Source organism: Gopherus flavomarginatus, chromosome 24, assembly GCF_025201925.1.
Source record: "Gopherus flavomarginatus isolate rGopFla2 chromosome 24, rGopFla2.mat.asm, whole genome shotgun sequence".
NCBI lineage: Eukaryota > Metazoa > Chordata > Testudines > Testudinidae > Gopherus > Gopherus flavomarginatus.
In genome coordinates, this window is record NC_066640.1 from 9,883,948 (window position 1) to 9,901,945 (window position 17,998).

The 17,998-nt window shown below is 46.6% G+C and overlaps 1 protein-coding gene across 1 annotated transcript in view; it reads right to left on the reverse strand.

The window, feature by feature from the left end:
- Positions 1–5,248: 5,248 nt before the first annotated feature.
- The window catches only part of TINCR (TINCR ubiquitin domain containing), a 33,931-nt gene continuing 21,181 nt past the window's right edge, over positions 5,249–17,998 (reverse strand). Inside the window, exon 2 of the mRNA XM_050934513.1 lies at positions 5,249–5,312. Coding sequence (XP_050790470.1) covers positions 5,249–5,312 — 64 coding nt within the window. The remainder of the gene's footprint in view (positions 5,313–17,998) is intronic.

Consider the following 17,998-nt stretch of genomic DNA (forward strand, 5'->3'; position numbering starts at 1 on the left):
GTGAAATAAGCTTTGTGCAGAGTATCTGAGAAGCTACAGTGGAGGTGTAATTCTCACCATTCAAGAACTCACCATCCAAGCACCTCACAACAGGGAAGCCATCTCCACGAAGCCCTGATTTTACACAAGAGGCTGGCAGGACTGGTTAAATCCATTTGGGGGCTGAGAAGGAGGGAACGAAGTACCTGTAGCTGCAGGGGAGTTTGCACGCTTTAGTCCAGCACCTGCTGTTTGTTCTCTCTCTCTCAAGGAAAACTAGTGACCAGTCAGTTTACACAGAGCACAGTACATTTACAGAGAAAAGTGTATGATAAAATAATAAGCAGGCTACACGGATGCCAGGCTCACCAGCTGTTGCACCATCTTCCACTTGGAGACCCTTGCAGGTTTTTCTGCCTACCAGCAAGATATTGCCTCCTTGGGACCTACTTAGTTCATGCTGACACTTTTTTCTTTTTCTTTTTTTTTTTTTGGCGGGGGTGGTGGTGGTCGTGGTGGTGGTGGTAATAGTTTGGAGGCCAGACCTCCTGAAACAGATAAAACCCATCAATGCCCCTTTCCCCAGGAAAGGTTGGGATCTGCATAACTGGCACTGGGTGACTTCTCAGTAATAATTCCAGATGCCACAGGAAACCGACCCAGCAAGCCAGAAAACCACAAAGCTACACACCACTCTTACTGATAGAAAAAGGTCCATTAATATTTCCTGAGCCTATGATGTCTGGCACATCCCAGGAGAATAAGTCTTTTGATATTTCCATGCTTCCAAGATCTCACATCTGTCTTAGGAGCCATTTGCTTCGCCGTCTGATCATTGAGGCAGGGAAGGGGATATACATATATATCCATCATGGCCTAGCAGTCGGGTTATATTTGGCAAAGAGTTTGCTGTGCTGAGAGTTTAAGGTGAGGCTGCAAGCCGGCTGCTTGACAGATGATTGTTGAATCAAAGCCCCGTGCATCGAAAAACCCTGGCCCTTTATTAGGGCAAGAGCTGCTGATAATTAATAATATCTTCCATTCACACAGGGCCTTCTGTCCCAAAGGATCACGCCAAGCAGTTAGGAGAATATTTACGCCCAGCCGCCTTAGATAACAGTAGCAGGACAGCAGCTGCAGAAGCAATAGGTGTTTAAGAATAATGTTGGGTTAATCAGAGTTTCCTCCTACCAAATGCCAGAAGGTTCTGCAAAGCCACGTGAGTGAATCTGAAAAACAGCTTTGATAGGCTGGCCATCATGTTCATCTGGATTGAAACAGGCTGCTTCCCAGTAGGACGCTGCTCCTCCCAGAAAACAGCAAAAATTGGGTTTAGGCTTAAAAACAAGACTCTCTTTTAATGTGGCCCAGCGATTAATCACATCATGACTATAGGCCCAAATCCTGACCCCTGTGGATGGATAAGGCCCTGAAGGCAAGAGAATCAGTATGGTTCAATGGACCTGAAAGGATCACAGAGATCTCACCAGTATGCATGTGGGCCTGGGTTTTGTGGGAGTGGGAGGGCAGAGGATCAGGGGAGCAGCCAGTGGAAAGCCAGAATCAACACATGACAAGTCAGGCAGGCTTCACTGGCAACCCAAAAGCTTCAAAGTGCTGGAACATGCCCAGACATTATGGTGATGAGGGGTCTTATAATTGTAGGCAATAAAATAATTGTCAATGAAATGGCCAGGAGAGACCACCTGGAAAGGCCCTGGCAATTTCCTGGCATTCTGGTGGTCACTAATGAAATTAAACTTTGAGTCACATTCTCTTTAAGCCACAGAAACAGCACCTTTCTAACCTTTACTCCGTGGTCTCCATGGGGCAGCCTTTGAATTGCAGGTCTACACAACAAAGCCACTGAGATTAAGTGGCCCAGCTCCCTGCACCTTGTTGTTATACATCCCACCCTCCTCTTTGGCTTATACACACTGTGCAAAAATAGAACTTAAAGGCCCACTTTATATCTATTTTAAGCTTGCTACATCTCTATGGCACTGCTTAGCAATTGCATTCGTCAAAGCATTTACCAATTAAGCTTCTGTGAAGTACGTAGGTCCTATGCTCCACAGGGGGAGTGAAGCTATTTGTCTAAGGTCTCAGGGCAAGTCAGGCCTAGAACTCAGAAGCGCCTACACTTGGGCTTAGGCCATCTGCCAGACTTCACTCTAAAACTATGGCCTGTGGAGAAAGCTGAACCATGCTAACTGAACCAGTGTGAGAGCCGCCTGTGCAGCCTGTCCCCACTGGCCATCCGGTTTTCACTGGCTGTTTTGCCCCACATCCCCAGTTGTGCAGCAGTACAACACAGCCCTCTGGATATCTAGCCCATAGTTCCCATTATAGCTTCCTGAAGCAATGGCTTGTGGGAGATTGCAAATGGCCTTTCAGCCTCCATTGCAGATTGTCTACAGTTTAATCTCACTGAGTCAAAGCTTGGCCGACCAGAAGTTGCCGGACAAGTCATCACATTCCACCCAGGAGACACAATGCCATTTCTCTAATAAATATAGGCTCCTTTTAAACCAGTTTCATGCGGCTTTAGCATTGGTGGAAGATGCAAGATTACCAAACCTGTAGATTGAGGTCCTGATTCTCTATTGCCCTACCACTTGGGCCTGACTCTCCATAGTCCAGCACCTCACACCAGAGCAAAGCAATAACAGATGAGAAGAGAAGCACTAGACACCCATGTCACACTCACATTGCCCTGGTGTCAGCCACTGCACAGAGGGGTGGAGCAACGGAGAACCCAGCTCTGAAAAAGGTGCAGCACGACACTCTCCCCTCTCCAGTCACTCCTCTGGCATACAGGGACCACCTCTATGGAACAAGAAAAAAGGTCAGTCTCCAAGAGCCCATCCAGCCCTCTGTCTCTCTATTGAGGCTGCCAGCAAGGTTGCCAACTGCACTAATAGTGATGGCCTTTATGGGGACACATGGCCACTGGAACAGTGCTGAGAACTGTCAAATTCCCTTCATACAGGCTACCCGTATGGCTATCAGATGGCAAAAAAACCACTAGGCCCGATTCTCCTTTGCTCTGCACCATGTGCAGTCATTCATACATTGCATGGCAGGTTTAAGGCGCTACCATTCTGTTCCCTTTGCACTGGTGAATGTGGCTGGACACAGCAGAGGGCTGTGGAGAATGAGGCCCACCGAATCAACTCAGGAAATGTTTCCGAGGCCTCAGCCATCAGGTAACACTGCGCACGTATGCGTAAAGATCCCTGAAATCCATTATATAACTCAAATGAAATACACTAAGGAACTTCTCCTACCTATAAATATATGCACCGTTGCTTCCCTGTCTTCATAATCTGGTGAAACCTTTCCCTTCCATCAGCCCAGAAGCAAGGTACATTCCAGATGGTTCCCCCAACCTAAAAACCCGCACTGCACAGCCGATTAAATTCTGCTTGTTGTAATTAAGCCCGACACAATTAGCTGTCAAGCAGGGCACTCATCTGTTTTATGTTGCAATCTCTTCACCAGGCCAGGCTGCTAGACAAGATTGTCACTTTTCTAAAAGATTTTCATTACTTATCCTGGGCTCTGTGTCAGACTATGAAATATAAAAGTGTGCTCTGTAGCCAGCTCAGGGAAATTCTCATTTAATGTTCCACACAGCATTATGAAAGTAATGTACTCTGAAAATGAATGCATTTTGGAAGAAATGTAATTTGTCTGCTAAGTACTAACTGCACATTCACAAATTTACTGATTTTTTTTCAATATGTCTTTCTGAAAGTTGGGGAGATTTTCCTGACCTAAAATGGGAGGAAGAGAAACTGTTTGGTTCCTCTTTTGTTTCCTCTCATCAATACTGTGGCTGCAGAGCATTCTGTGCAACAGCCAGCTACTGTCACATAAAAATCCCAGCCTGACAGAAAAGAAATATACAGCCCGAAATGGAAAGGACAGAAAATAACTGAGGTCAGCAAGAAAACAGAAGCTTCTTTCTTTCTGTGCCTTTAAAAATACAGACCGAGAAAGCATTTGCCACTACTCACAGCTAAACAACCGGCATCTATAGACAGAGAGGCCATTACAATTTCCCTACTTTGGTGGGACAGTGAACTGTGCACATTACCAGTGTCAGAGACTAAGAGGGGTCAGACTTAGACAGTTGCTGAGCTTCTCACTCTCTGAAATTCAGATTTATAGTTAGGGAAAAGAACAAAGGATTCAAGATCTAAAAAGCCTCTTCTCCTCCTCCTCCCAAAATATATGAAAGATTCTGGGGATCCTCTTTCTTCTAACCTAGTAGGGAGTGCATCTGTATCCCTCTAATGCTTGGTCAATATAAGAGCCTACTACTGCTGCTAGCTAAGGGACTTGCTGTTTCAGCTCAAGGACTAGATGCTTGTGTTTTCAGCACTGAAGGTCCTGAGCTTCAAATCTCTCTGATGCTCAAGCAGGAGACCGTGCAAGTAAAACAGTGTTGGGTGAAAGAGTTGAAACTGCATTCAAAATGCTATCTGGTCTTTCAAATCAGAAGAGAAATGGCTGTGCTTTCATGGTAGGGTAGTAATTTGACCTGACTGGGCATTTAGCTGGGAGATAAGAACAAAGTGAAACACATACAGGCAAATTGGGCTAATGCCAAAGGTTTGGAAGGGAAAGGAATGAAGAAAACAAATGGAGAATTATGATGAGAACTGGGATCAGAAAAGTGACAGAAGCTCTGAGTGGACAGGAAGGGCTCATGCTTTATACTTAAGGGGTGATTTTGACAGTTTAACTGGAACATCGGGGGATTCAGGTGTGGACCCAGTCTTCACAGTCTGGGTCTATCCCAGTATTGGGCTGAACTCAAGTCTCCCTTCACTTCTACCCACAAACACAAAGGTGCTTAGTTCACCTTTGGATCCAAATGTAGTCTCTGCTAACTCACCTGCCACTCCACTGATGTCAAATGGAGTCAATGCTCAGCACCCTAGACAATTAGCCTTTTAGTGTTTGCTTTCAAAGTGAACTCATGTAATGCAGAAAAAAAAAATTGGCTCCCATCATCACCTGTTTCTATTGGCACTAAACGGGATGTGATCTACAATGCCAAGGTGTTTGAGGGTTGTGTGTGTCCCCCTCCGTGCCTAAGCCACAAAGGTCATGGGGTCTGTTACAGCTCCCCTGTTGAGCGCCTGTTCCTTTAGCTCAAGCTGTAGAGATTTGTGCTTTCAGGTTGGAGACCCTCACTTTGTTTCCCAGCGTCAGCCAAGCCAGAGAGGCTGTCACAATTGCTCTCTGTGCTCCGGCTTCACCGGCATGAAGCCTGGATCATGGTGGTGGTGTTTGAGGCCTGAGGCTGCAGCTTGAGTGACCTAAAAACCAAAGGCAACCTCAGGTGTCTATCAGGAGGGCTTCGGAGAGATCCCAGGGTGATTGAAACTGAACCACCTGGCGGACACACAAAATCGATTACCAGGGAAAGCAGCTTTTGTGTTATTTGCCCCTGCAATGCCCAGCACAATGGGGCCCTGCCCTATGACCAGAGTTCCTAGGTACTACCATTGTAATTCTAATAAACTGCTCAGCACTGCTCCCATGTTTGGGTATCTGCAAAGGTTAGTAAAGCAGGGCTGCCCTGAGTGTGAATAGGGTGCTCTCTCATTAGCATTCAGCAGCGCTGCCCTAGCATGAAGGAAAGAAGAAGTAGGGGGAGGAAAAAAACCCTCCACAGAAGCATGAGACAGAGGAAATAGAAGCAGAGCAGGCGAGCCGGAAAATATGTTGTTTCTTAATTGAGCTGGGGGAAGAAGAAGGAGTGGTGGTGATCATAAGCCTGCAGATCTTTGTTTATGAGAGCAGCCTTCCAGCAATCTGTCTCTATCGGACAGAAGCAGTCGAGCTGCCCCCGGTACGGATTCACACAGGGAGGGACTGAAGTGGAGCAGCTGTACGCAAAGCATATGTGCAATGTCAGTGCTGCCATCCACCACCATATACAGCGCACGGGCTTGATGAGAGACGGGCAGAGAACTTCCCCTACACAGAAGATCGCCTTTTCTCACCTCGGAATGGAATCACCAAAGGGCAGTGGTTAGAGCAGGAAGGATGGGTCCTGTGGTTAATGCACTGCAGTGGGACTCAAGAGATTTGGAGTCATTTGCAGCTCTGCTACAGACTCCCTCCATAACTATGGGAAAGTTGTTTAAATCGCTCTGTACCTCAGTTTCCCCAACTGTAAAATGGGGATAACACTTCACTACCTTTCAGGGGTGCTGTGAAGCTGCATCCATAAACACTTGGGAGTTGCTCATATACTGCAGTGCTGGAAGCCATGTGGTCCTAGATATGCCCAGATCTGCTCCTGGCTATTTCCATGCGCAACATGAGTGGGAAGTACCAGCAATCTCAAGAGGTTCAGGAAAGGATCTGAGCTTTGAGGGTGTTTTGCCAGACTGACCCCCAAACTCTAAAGGTTCTCCCCTCCCTGCTTTCACCTCCCCCTGAGCAACGTGCCCAGGATGCGAAGTGAGCATTGGGACAAGAGGTACGCACACAGCGGACACAGGAAACCAAGAGGGTGTCTGGCAGGGAATCTTTCCCTGACACACCATCAGAAATTCACAGCTGAAACTTACCCCTGTGCAGAGGGCTATAACTTAAATCCCACTATGGCTTAAATTGGGCATAAGTCAGAGGTATTGTAGAGACCCTGTGTGCAGGGATGAATTTCACCCAAAATGGAGCACCCCTTGATTGTCATAACCTTCATCCATAATAAGAGATCCAATGCTTGATCCCTAGCCCATACTGTCCTTCTCCTTGCATGGCTCAGCATCCCATTAGATCCCCCATCCATCTCCAGATCTGGGCAGCAGATCATTTGGAATGAGACCGACTCTGGGACGAATCATCTGCTTTGCCTCTTGCAAGCGAGCTCTTGTGTTTGGACTGCAAACAACTCAATCAGTGGAGGAATGGGCGAAGGGAAGACAAGGAGTCCTCTGGGCAGCTCATTGTTTGTCTGAGATTGGCACCCGGAGCCAAGCTGGCAGAGCCGTCAGGCTGGTGGATGGTGCTTGAGGGAAGATGTGCCAGCAGGAGCCCTCGCTTTGCTGCGGCTTGCTCTTTTATTGCAAATAGCTTTGGACATTTCTGGTTTGAGAACACTAACAAGAGTGCTCCATGCCTCAAATGGTCATGTGGGCTTCAGCCAGCACAGAGTTCAGGGCGTTGCTCAAACAGCCTATAGAAACACCGGCCTAGCTTTTTAGGTTTTCCTCCCTTCTTTTGAGGGCTCCATTAAACATTTGCTTGACGCATGTAGGGGCTGTGATTTCTGCCAAGCTGCCTCTGGGAGGTGGTTTCTGTTTTACCTTTCAGTGAATTTTTTAGTGCTGGGGAGAAGAGTCAGAGTGAGACTTCACAATGCTGAAGGACTGTATCCCCAGAATAAATAGAGCAAACTTGCCCACGAAGCCCCTCCCCAGCCAACCCTGACCTCAGAGGTGACTGCCTATTAAAGTCACAGTTCAGCACAGCACTTATGCAGGTGTCCAAAATTAAGCATGTGCTTAACTCCTGTGGACTTCAATGGAACTTTATGGACATGCTTAAAGTTAAGTACGTGCTAAGAGGACTTAATGCTCTTCTGGAAGGTGCTCAGATACTACTGGGATGAGGGTGGTATAAGAACCTGCATAGGACTGCCCTTGCTTTCCTGGATCAGGGCCTTGATTCTTAGCATCTCTGCTGAATATTACATTTAGCGCCTGTAGATTTTTTCAGAGGTAGTCACCTGTCCACTAGCATCTGGATGGAGATGCCTTAAATTAATTTCACGGAGCCCTCAGAAGAGCCAACAGATGCCAATGACTTTTGATTACCAATACTGATGGCTCGGTGGATTGCAACTGATGCTCCAGAAGCAATAAGAGTGACGTTCCACCGGCCTCAGCTGCCAGGCTTTGTCTTTGCAGTTAAAGCTATTCTGAAAAAAAAAAAGTCTATGAAAGTGAGCTGCAGAGGGGAAATGTTGGGCTAAAGTTTCGGTTAAAAAAAAAAAAAAAGAAAGTTAGAACTTTCCCTAGACAGCAGACATCTTCCCCTGAAAATGTTTGCTGAGTCAAAAACCTGATTTTCCATCAAAAAGCAGTTATGACAGAAAGTGTTCAACCTGTCCTACCTGAGATGCCTTTTGGAGACTAGGAGTGTAGCTATTATTGGTCCTATCACACACAGCATACACTGCAGGCCCAGATCTCTCCAGCAGCTCTTTTGGGAGCATATTTGTTATTCAGGAGAGGAACTGGAAGAGAAGGAAGAAAGAATCAGCTGTCTTTGGTGGCAGCAAGTATGATTGCTCTTCTCAGGCAGGTATCCCCTACCCCAACTCTGACGTTCTGCCAGAGATGTCCCTTGCGATGGAGCAGGCTCTTTGACATGACCCACAGCCATGATCCTGCTAGCCTGCTTGTCTGACTCTGAACCAGCATAGCCTGCACAGCTTGGGAGAGCAGGAGCCCTTGCAAGTGAGTCAGTCCAGGCCTGGTCTATTGTGGTTTCTTTGCTTTTGTTTCGTTTGAGCTGCAGAGTGAGTCTGTCACCCACCGCTCTGGCTGCGAGCAGCCTGAGGGAGATGGAATGCACCCCTCAAACACCCACAGAAAGAGTACATTCAAGTCGCATTGCTAGTTAATTGCTGCCAAGACAGGTTAGTTGCTCCATAGGAACAAAGGAGCATAGACATTGCCGTACGTAGGGTTTGTGGAAGTGGACAGTTAGTGACTGGCATGCTAGTAGTGCTGTAGATCTACATCCCAGCTTGCCATGCACTAACTAGCCATGTGGACATCCCAGCTTGCCATGCACTAACTACTGCGCACTAAAAAGGTCCCTAGTGCATCCCAACCTACTCCTGCAGGTCAATGCACACTAGGATTTTTAGTGCGCACAGCAGGGTCCACACAGCCAGCTAAGCGCACAGCACGCTTGTGTGCCTGAGATTTACACTCCAGCTTGCTGCTCAATAACTCTTCTTCTAGACAAGCCCTTAGATCGTAAGCTCTTTGGGGGCAGAGATCATGTTTTCTTATATCCATGCACAGCACCTAGAACAATGGGGCTCCGGTCCAGGACTGGGGACCCTGGGTGCTACCCCAATGCAAGTCATCAAGTAGATTCCTAGATTACATGTCCCCTGTGCTTAGGGTGACCAGACCGCAAATGTGAAAAAATCAGGACGGGGGTGGGAGGGTAATAGGAGCCTATATAAGAAGACGACCCAAAAATCGGGTCTGTCCTTATAAAATCGGGACATCTGGTCACCCTACCTGTGCTCCATTCCTCAGCTGAATGCCTCCCTGGAGGTTCAGGCCCTAGCCCTTGATCAGCACCCACTGCCAGAGTTTGCTCCGCCCCAGCAGCTTCCCAGAGTCTCTCCTGGCTCCACTCTTCACTGCTCACAGATGGAGTGCAGAATTCTTTCCCTCTCTCCCTGCAGCCCCCTTCTACTCTGGGTTTCCTCCCTTTCTAGTAGCCACCTCGCTTCTCTCTCAGCAGGGTCCCTTTAAATACTTTGGGAGCCCTCTAAATGCCCTGCCCTGTCTTCTATTACAGAAGCCACCAGCTCCTAACAGAGAAGTTCTGCACACAGGTAACTAGACTGTTAGTAAACAGGGTCATTTGGAACCCAGATGTGTCCATTTGGTGTCTTCATATTCTCACTGTTATGTAGGGACCAAAGACACAATTTCTTAGCATGGCAGATTGCTACAGCACAAGGACGCAGCAGCCAGAGGACTGTACTGTTCTGACCTTCACAAACTAGTGTTCTTTAGATCTAAACCAGAGGTTTCCAGTTTGTTTTTTTTGCTCACCCTCACCTTCTCTGTGGGAGTCACATGACAGCCCAGAGCCCCCAACTCCCACCTGTCCAAGGGCAGAAAGTGACTGACCGAGGGGAGCCGGCAGTTTACACTGGGGCCAGTGGCAGGACCTGGATCGCTCCATCTCTGGAGAAGCCCAGAGCAGCATGACATGGAGTGGACCAGGGCTCCCCACCGTCCCTTCCCTCTACTCAGAGCCTCTCACACCTGTGGGTTCCAAAAGGTCTAAAATACAAGGGGCTGCGGCAGCTGACTGAGTGTCTGAGCCAGGGCAGCAGCAGGGAGAATAATCAGGGAGTTCCCAGCAGCCAGGGTGGAGACAAGGGGGAGAGCAGCAAGCTGGGGCAGGACAGGGCAGGACTGTTTTCTCCCTCACCCCAACTGACTGCTTGGAACTCCCTGCCTGCTTTCCTGCTCTGACCCATACTCATGGCTCCACCTTTGCTGTGACCCCCACACACACACCCCAGTTTGAAGACCAGTGGCTTTGGATGCCTTAACCGGAATCATCTTTAAAAGGCCCTGATTTTAGAGAATGCTGAGTACTCAGTCTCCGAGACCCAGTCCCTGCAACTGGCATCTCAAGCAAAGTACCTACTCAGCACTTTTGAAACTTTGTGGTGAAATCTTGGCCCAACTGATGTCAGCAGGGGGGTTGCCAGGGGACCTTTACTTCCTGATTCCCCATCTCCCTGACACTGGTGTGAAGCAAAGCCATTGGTATTACAAGGTGAATTTTTGTGTGTGAAACAGTTTTTGGTGAACCACACAAATTTGGCAACAGTGAAACATTTCCCTATTTTACCAGATTTTTTTCCTGTTGAGGAAAAAAAGCATTCTGAAAAAGTTGAAAGTTTGTTTTATTTTCTAGTCAAAGTGATTTGAACTTTTTCAGTTCAAAACAACTTTGTTCTGGAATCTCCATCAAATTGATTTTTAAAAATGCAAACCTGTCAAAAAAACCGTCTAAATCTAATTTTTTTAAAACTTTTAAATTTCCAAAAAAAGTCAACAAAAAAAAGTCAGCTCAAAATCCTTTTTTTTTATTGCATGTGAACCAAAAAAACAAAAAATCCTGTTATTCATACTGTTCTTAGTTACAGCAGTTTTACATCTGAGTATTTGCAATTATTTCAGCTGATCCATGTTCTCTGGGCCATATAAGGTGCACTTAGAAGCACTGTTCATTTAAGCATGCAAACTTTGTCTGACAATTTCAATTTTTAAAAAATCACAATACAGGGGAGATGGAAATATTTATCATAAAAGATCTATCTTATATCTCTCTTGGCAGGGTAGGGTGGGAGGGGAGACAACTCTTGAATGTTTTATTTATGGGAATGCTGCAAATTATCATAATAAATTCCTTTACTAAGCTGTTTCAGCTACTAAAACAATGTTCTTTGTGGGTGAATAACTTTTAATTTGAATGTTCTAGTATTCAGTGGAGTGAGGTAATGGATTAGCAATTGCCTGAATTGTAAATGTCATCTTGGTATAATTAGGGTGATTATTGTTAACCAGTGGAGTTTAGTATTTATCTGTCACTGGGTGAGAGTTTATAACAAAGCCCCAATTAGTTATAAATGGTGGTGGGAATAGAACACAGCCACTGAATTGCTATTTTTGTTTTAAATTCATTTGACTGTTTATTTGATTTGAACTGTTCCCCGCTAGTGTGATCTCTTCCCAACAAAAGGGTGCATGAATCAGGTGAAAACATCAGACGCCACGTGTGCAAGGCTGTGAATTACAATGTCAGGGAGATGGGCGTGAGCTGACGTAGTGGCGGAGTCCCAGTTACAAGGAGAAAAGCAGAGATTTCTCAGCCTGACAGAGGCTTGTTTCTGATTATAGTGGTTCTTGCTTCCATTTCCTTTAAAGTCTCAATGAGAGGAGGAGAGAGAGCCTTATCAATCTTCTCTGCTATGCTATTAAGATGACTCACCATCCCCTCTACTCTACTCATGACACCAGCCTGTGTCACCTCTCTGCCCAATTATCCAAGAAGGACCTTCATGCTTTCTCTCTTATGGTGGAATTTACTGGCCAAGGAGATGGAAACAAGGGTAAGAGAGTAAGAAGGGCATTTTAAGTTATACTCTCCTGCTGACTACTCCTCTTGGTACACTCCACCTAGAAATGTAAATTATATCACCTTAGGTCTCACCTACACTGAGAATTTTCAGTACTGAGGGAGTACCCAAGCCCCACCACCCTGCCACGAGGCAGAAACCCTGAGTGCCTTTCCCCAGTCTGGTAAGCAGAGAATAGAGGGAATATTCCAGGGGCTCACAAGCCCCACTTTAACTGTAAAAGAGCATGTGGCTCATGTGCCATGGTTTGGCCACCCCGCTTTATAACGTACTTATAAACCTACCCTCCATGGGCCTGATTCACTTCAAACATACCTTTTCTCTGCCACCAAGAAGGCCAGAAATGTACTTTTTTCATTTTATAAATGAATGCTGAGATATAATCATGATTCCAGGAGTTGATGCTTTAACCCCACCTCCTCCAAATACTGTGAGACTTGTGATAAAATCACAAGAGTTGGCAACACTAATTATTATTATTATTTTGTAATGAGGCCTATAGGCCTCAACCAGCATTGAGGTCTCTTTGTACAAGGTGCTGTACATATACATTAGTGCAGTACATATATAATAGGCCATGCCCTGAAGAGCTTATAGTTGAAATAGACAAGAAAACAAAAGGATGGTAGAAAGAGAGACTTATTATCCCTATTTTACAGATAGCAAACTGAGGCCCAAAGAGATGAAGCATCTTTTTGATTTGCATTGTGGGTGCACCTCGGGTCACCCCATTAGGAACCAGGCACTGTGCCAAGATACTTCCCACAACTCAAGCCATGGCTTAAAACCACCCTGACTGTGTGACTGGTCTCATGGGTGGGGGAAATCCCCAAGCAGCTGATTCAAATTAACCAATCCTCTCAGAAGCTGCTGGGAGTGGGAGGGGCGTGGGGTCTATATAAGCCAGAGCTAGCCCTTTCCAGGGCAAGGTGAAGGAGAGCTAAGGGGAAAACAGCTCCAGAAAGTGAGGGGAACACTTTGGAGAAAATAAAGGTAGTGAGTTTGGGGAGCTGGTGCTGCCTTGCTAGGAAATTTTGGGGACTAAAGGCTTTGGGTGTAGATGCCAATTAACTGAAACCAGATACACCCTTTTTGAGAACTGCTACATTCTCCTTGGTTTCCTTTCCCTGCCTTGCTGGGATGATCAGGTCAGCCTGGCCCAGGCAATAGCGTAGTGATGCTTGGAGCTCTGAGATATGGGGCTTCAGTGATCATCTGCTGAACTCCCTGGGGCTGGTGAGAATCCACCAGTTCACAGCCACAGAGGCTGACTCTGAAAAGCAAACCCATTCTGGTATTTAAACAGAAAGCTGCTCTTAATCTTATCTGTAGCAGACCTGGCAGTCCACTCTAATAAGCCCCTTGCCCAGGGCAAACAGACATTTCTGGCCTTCTTGGTGGCAGACAAAAGCTGGAAACCATGAACCAAATATTTATTATTTTAATAAAAACTTGTGACTTTCAGTCAGTATCATGAGTTTTAAACATTTAGGATTAGCAACATGGATAATAATTAGTCTGGAAGGACAAGATTTTTATCAGGAGATGTTGATTTCACTGCATGCACAAAACCAGTGGAAATATTATCAAAATTTACTGATAGGCAAGATCAGAAAAATGTTGCTTGAGAACTTATTAGAGGTTGATTTAAGGCTATTTACTCTGTATATTTTGTCATGTGACGCTAACAGTTTGTGTTTTAATGGTTGTCAGGGGCGGCTCTAGCTTTTTTGCCGCCCCAAGCACCGCAGTCAGGCAGCCTGTGGGAGGTCCACCGGTCCCACGACTTCAGCGTACCCGCCGCTGAATTGCCACCGAATCCACAGGACCTCTCGCAGGCAAGCCGCCAAAGGCTGCCTGACGGCTGCCCTTGCAGGGACCGGCAGGGCACCCCCTGCAGCTTGCCTCCCCAGGCATGCCCTAGGAGCGCTGGTGCCTGGTGCCACCCCTGATGGTTGTAAAGCTTTAACTTTTTGAATCACAAGTCTACCATCATTAAATAATTTTTGTCTGACACCCGCCTCCACTGTCTGATATCTTCTATAATTTTCCACAACTGTGAAAATCACAACTGTGATCCCTGACACGATTTTAAAGTTAATTGTGAAAATTTTAAATTGACAAAAATAAAAAAGCTTAAAAATAAACTTCAACATTACCCATCAAAATTATTAAAAAAAAATTAAATCATGCCAAGCCTAATAATAATGAATAGCTTGCTGCTGCCAGAAGCTTCTGGACGATGGATGGCTATAGGTAGGGGGATCTCACTATGGTCTCCTGAATACTGGTGTTCTCATGGTGCCTGTGTTTAAGGGTGCAGTCTGCACTGCCCCCGCCACTTGTTCTGATCGCATGCACCAGCTCAGCACTTGTTTGCCTTGCTCCTCCACCCTTTGCTGCCCCTTGTACTCCCTGGGTGAAATTAATCCCGCCTGGCCCAGGCACTGGCTGGCTTCCCAGCAAAATGGGTAGAACTGGGCTCAGGAGGCTGGAAACCAGAGCCAAGGATTGGAGCTGAAGTCAGAAATGAGAGCCAAGGGTCAGAGCCAGAGTCAAGAGCAAGGCAGGATTCATTTGGAACAGGGCTGGAGCAGGATCAAAGCAAGGCGTGGGCAAGACCATAACAGGGCTGGAGCTGATGCAGGGCAGGAGCACAAAGCAAGTGGGTCGAAGCACGGAGCAGCCAGCGACCTGCTGCTGAGCTTAAAAGCAGGCCGGCTGGCTCCCCTCGGCCAATCAGGCAGTCCTTCCACAACCTAGCTAAGCTCATTCATCTGCCTGGGCTGGCTAGACCTCAGGTGAAGATGCCCAGTCCTGCCAGCCCCTGTGTGGGGAGCCAGCACTCAGCCCATGACCACGTCGTCCCACTTAGCCCTATTTACAGCACAGACTCTTTGAGTATGTCTACATTGGAGCTGGGAGGTGTGATTCCCAACTCAGGTAGGCAGGTATGTCCTCGCTGCACTCAAGCCAATGCCTCAAAATAATAGTGTTTCTGTGGTGGCACAGCCAGCTACTCAAGTTACCAGCCCTCCCAGCTCAAATGTAGAGGTACCCTTCATCTCCATCCTCTCTGTAGAAGAACCTACCTTACAACAGGACCCTGTGCAGGGACCCCAGGGAGCAAAGCACTACATATCCTCTCCCCATTGTGCAGAGCCAAGTGCAATCTCATTCAAAGAGGGGACTAGAAAGGTGTGTCCTTTTAAGGCCACTGTACATTAAAACTCCCAGCACGGTCAGCAAGATCAGTGAGCAGCATGTGGTCCGTTGCCGTGTATGGTGTTGGCACCTGGAGCTTTGCCAATAAAAATAGGCTTAGACCTGTTCCTGGGTGGGTGGATACACCTCCAACAAGACAGCACAGGCACTGCTTCCATTGTAAACTTCATAAAGCTTGTAAATGCTGCACAAGCCTAACTTAGATCCCAGTTATAGCTAAAACAAGCCCATAAATCTAGTGCATTTTTGCAAATACATCCAAAGCTTTGCATTATTTACATGCATTTGGGGTTTACAAATTTGCAAAGATTTGCCAGTGCATACATTTATTTTTTCCTCTCCCCGATAAATACTCTTCTGCTAGTCCTTCCAAGGAAGAATGCTCTGGGTGGGGTAAGAAAAAAAATCTATAAAAGTTTTATGGAAATCGTCAAATAGAAACATTTTTTACAGAGAAACAGGAAGGCTTTTTTTTTCTCTCTTTGGCATCTGTGGAAAGGTCAGTACCGTTTCTAGAAAACTTTCAGTGGTGGAAGTTTTTTAAATGTATCCCAATGAACTCAGATCCATTCACTTTCCATAGAAAACTTTCTAAGGCATTTCTGAATGGAATGAGGGACTCAAAAGGTGCCTTTTCAAAGTTAGTGCCCAGTCGTACTCCAGCTCCTGCTGGTGTAAATCCAGTGTTGGCATCTCTTGTGATTTCATCCCACGTCTCTTGATATTTGGTGTTTTTTCTTAACGCCCCAGTGCCAGGATTCATGTGGTTATGTGAGACATTCATAATTCTGTAAATCCAGAGTGTCTTCAGCGGAGTTACTTACCGGTGTCAACTTAATGCAGCTCTATTGACTTCACTGGAATTGCTCTGGATTTATACACATGTAAATGGGAGCAGAATCTTGTTCTTAAAATATAAAAGTCTGCTCCTGCTCCCATTGAGAATTGTGCCATTCACTTCAACTGAATCAGGATCAGGCCCAAAATGAGATACAAGCCAGAGCTTGGAACAGTTCCTGCTCAGTGATACAGGCACAGACATGTCAGAGACACCACCTACTAGACCCTGCCTCTTTCCTGACTGCAGCCAACTCCAGAGAAAACAGAAGTTACACTAATGAGCTGAGCAAGAAGGTTGACTCAGCAGCGCTCTTTTAATGCATGATAATCCCTGATCCCAATTTGCTTCAGTTTATTACACATCCCTGTAAATTGGGCTGATAGAAACATCACGGCAACGCAAAGAGCCAGGCCTGTTTCTGATCACACTTACAGCACTGTCACCCCATTGATGGCCTTACCTTCCAGACTTACAGCTGCGCACACCAAGCCCAGTGAATTTAAAACTGACCGACATGATGCTGAGCAGTTCCTCTTCCTAGTACCCTCTCCTAGCGAGGAGAAGCTCCACTCTGCCCTATGCTATGTGTTTCTGTCACCCACAGTCTCACCTGGCCCCCGTTGTAATAACTGAGCAGCTAACATATATTAATGAATATCACATCACCACACCCCTAAGACAAAGATAAGGATCGGATCGTCATCCCCTTTTCACATATAGGAAACTGAGGCACAAGACAAATTAAGACTGATTTACAAAGATGGTTTTAGGTGCACAGTTCCCATTAAAACTAATAGGAATCAGGCAGCCAAATCCTGTGAGGTCACACAGAGTTGGGAATTGAACCCACAATGCTACTTCAGCATCCTTTCTTCCTCTGCTGGGTATAATGGCCATGGTAAGGACAAGGAGCATGGGGTAAATTAATCTGCAGGCAGCAAACCCTGCCCCTTTCAACTATGCCCTTCTGTGATTTCCTTCATAGCTGATCTGAGGACCAGTATCTCTGCAATATTTCAAAAGGGCCACATTACAGGAGGGCTTGCCCCTGGGCTGGAGATCCTGGACTAAGCCAGCCCTGACTGCAAAAGGAGTCCTACCCGAGAGGAATCAGGGGATGCCAATATAGAGAGAAGCAGGAATCTGCAGGGTGGGGATTGGGGGACAGACAGAGGAAGGAATCTCAGCCAGAATGCTAGGCGTCTGCTGAGCAGAATAAGGCTTCTATGGAGGGCAGGGGCTTAGGAAGTGCGTATGAACTATGGGGCTACTATGATGGACTTTGCATGTGGGACACTAAGGACCACTTTGAATTACTTTGGGCTACTGACCCTGTTGTGGGGAAGGGCTGGTGATAGCCCTGAGAAAGACTACAACACTCCCAAGGGCCCTTGAAATGAGAGAGCAGAGGGAAGGCCGTGCAAAAAAGCCACGGGACTCATGGCGAGTGGCCACCCAGCTACAGGCCAGAATTAGGGCTGCCAGATTCCATGCTGCATTCCCTCTGATGCCTGTGGGACTGCTGGTTTATGCCCGCTTGCACCACTGGTCAGAATTTGGCCCCAAAAGAGGAGGTGATGCAAATTGTAATGGTGCTCAAATAAATAATAACAACAATCAACAAGCCAGCATGCTCAGGACCACTGCTTTACATAGCATCTCCAGCAACCTAGCACCACCTAGGACCATGCCAGTGCATTGGTACAGCATTGATCAGGGGAGTTGGGGGAGGCAAGGGAAGTGAACCCCCTTGTGAATCCCCGACACTGCCTCCCAGTTGATGGGAAAATGCTGCCTGGATTACAGAAAACATTGCCTGCCTGTGCATTATTGAAATATGATTTTTAGAAGCCCAGAGTGCACTATGCTGCTTGCATCTTGAGAAGCCAGATGAAACATTTTTTCCTTGTGCTTTGCCACTGCCACTTTGCTTTGATAATTTATTTTTAATGGTCCGGTTACAAATGAGATTGAAAAGGAAGCGCATTGCCCGAATGCTGAGAACATGCATT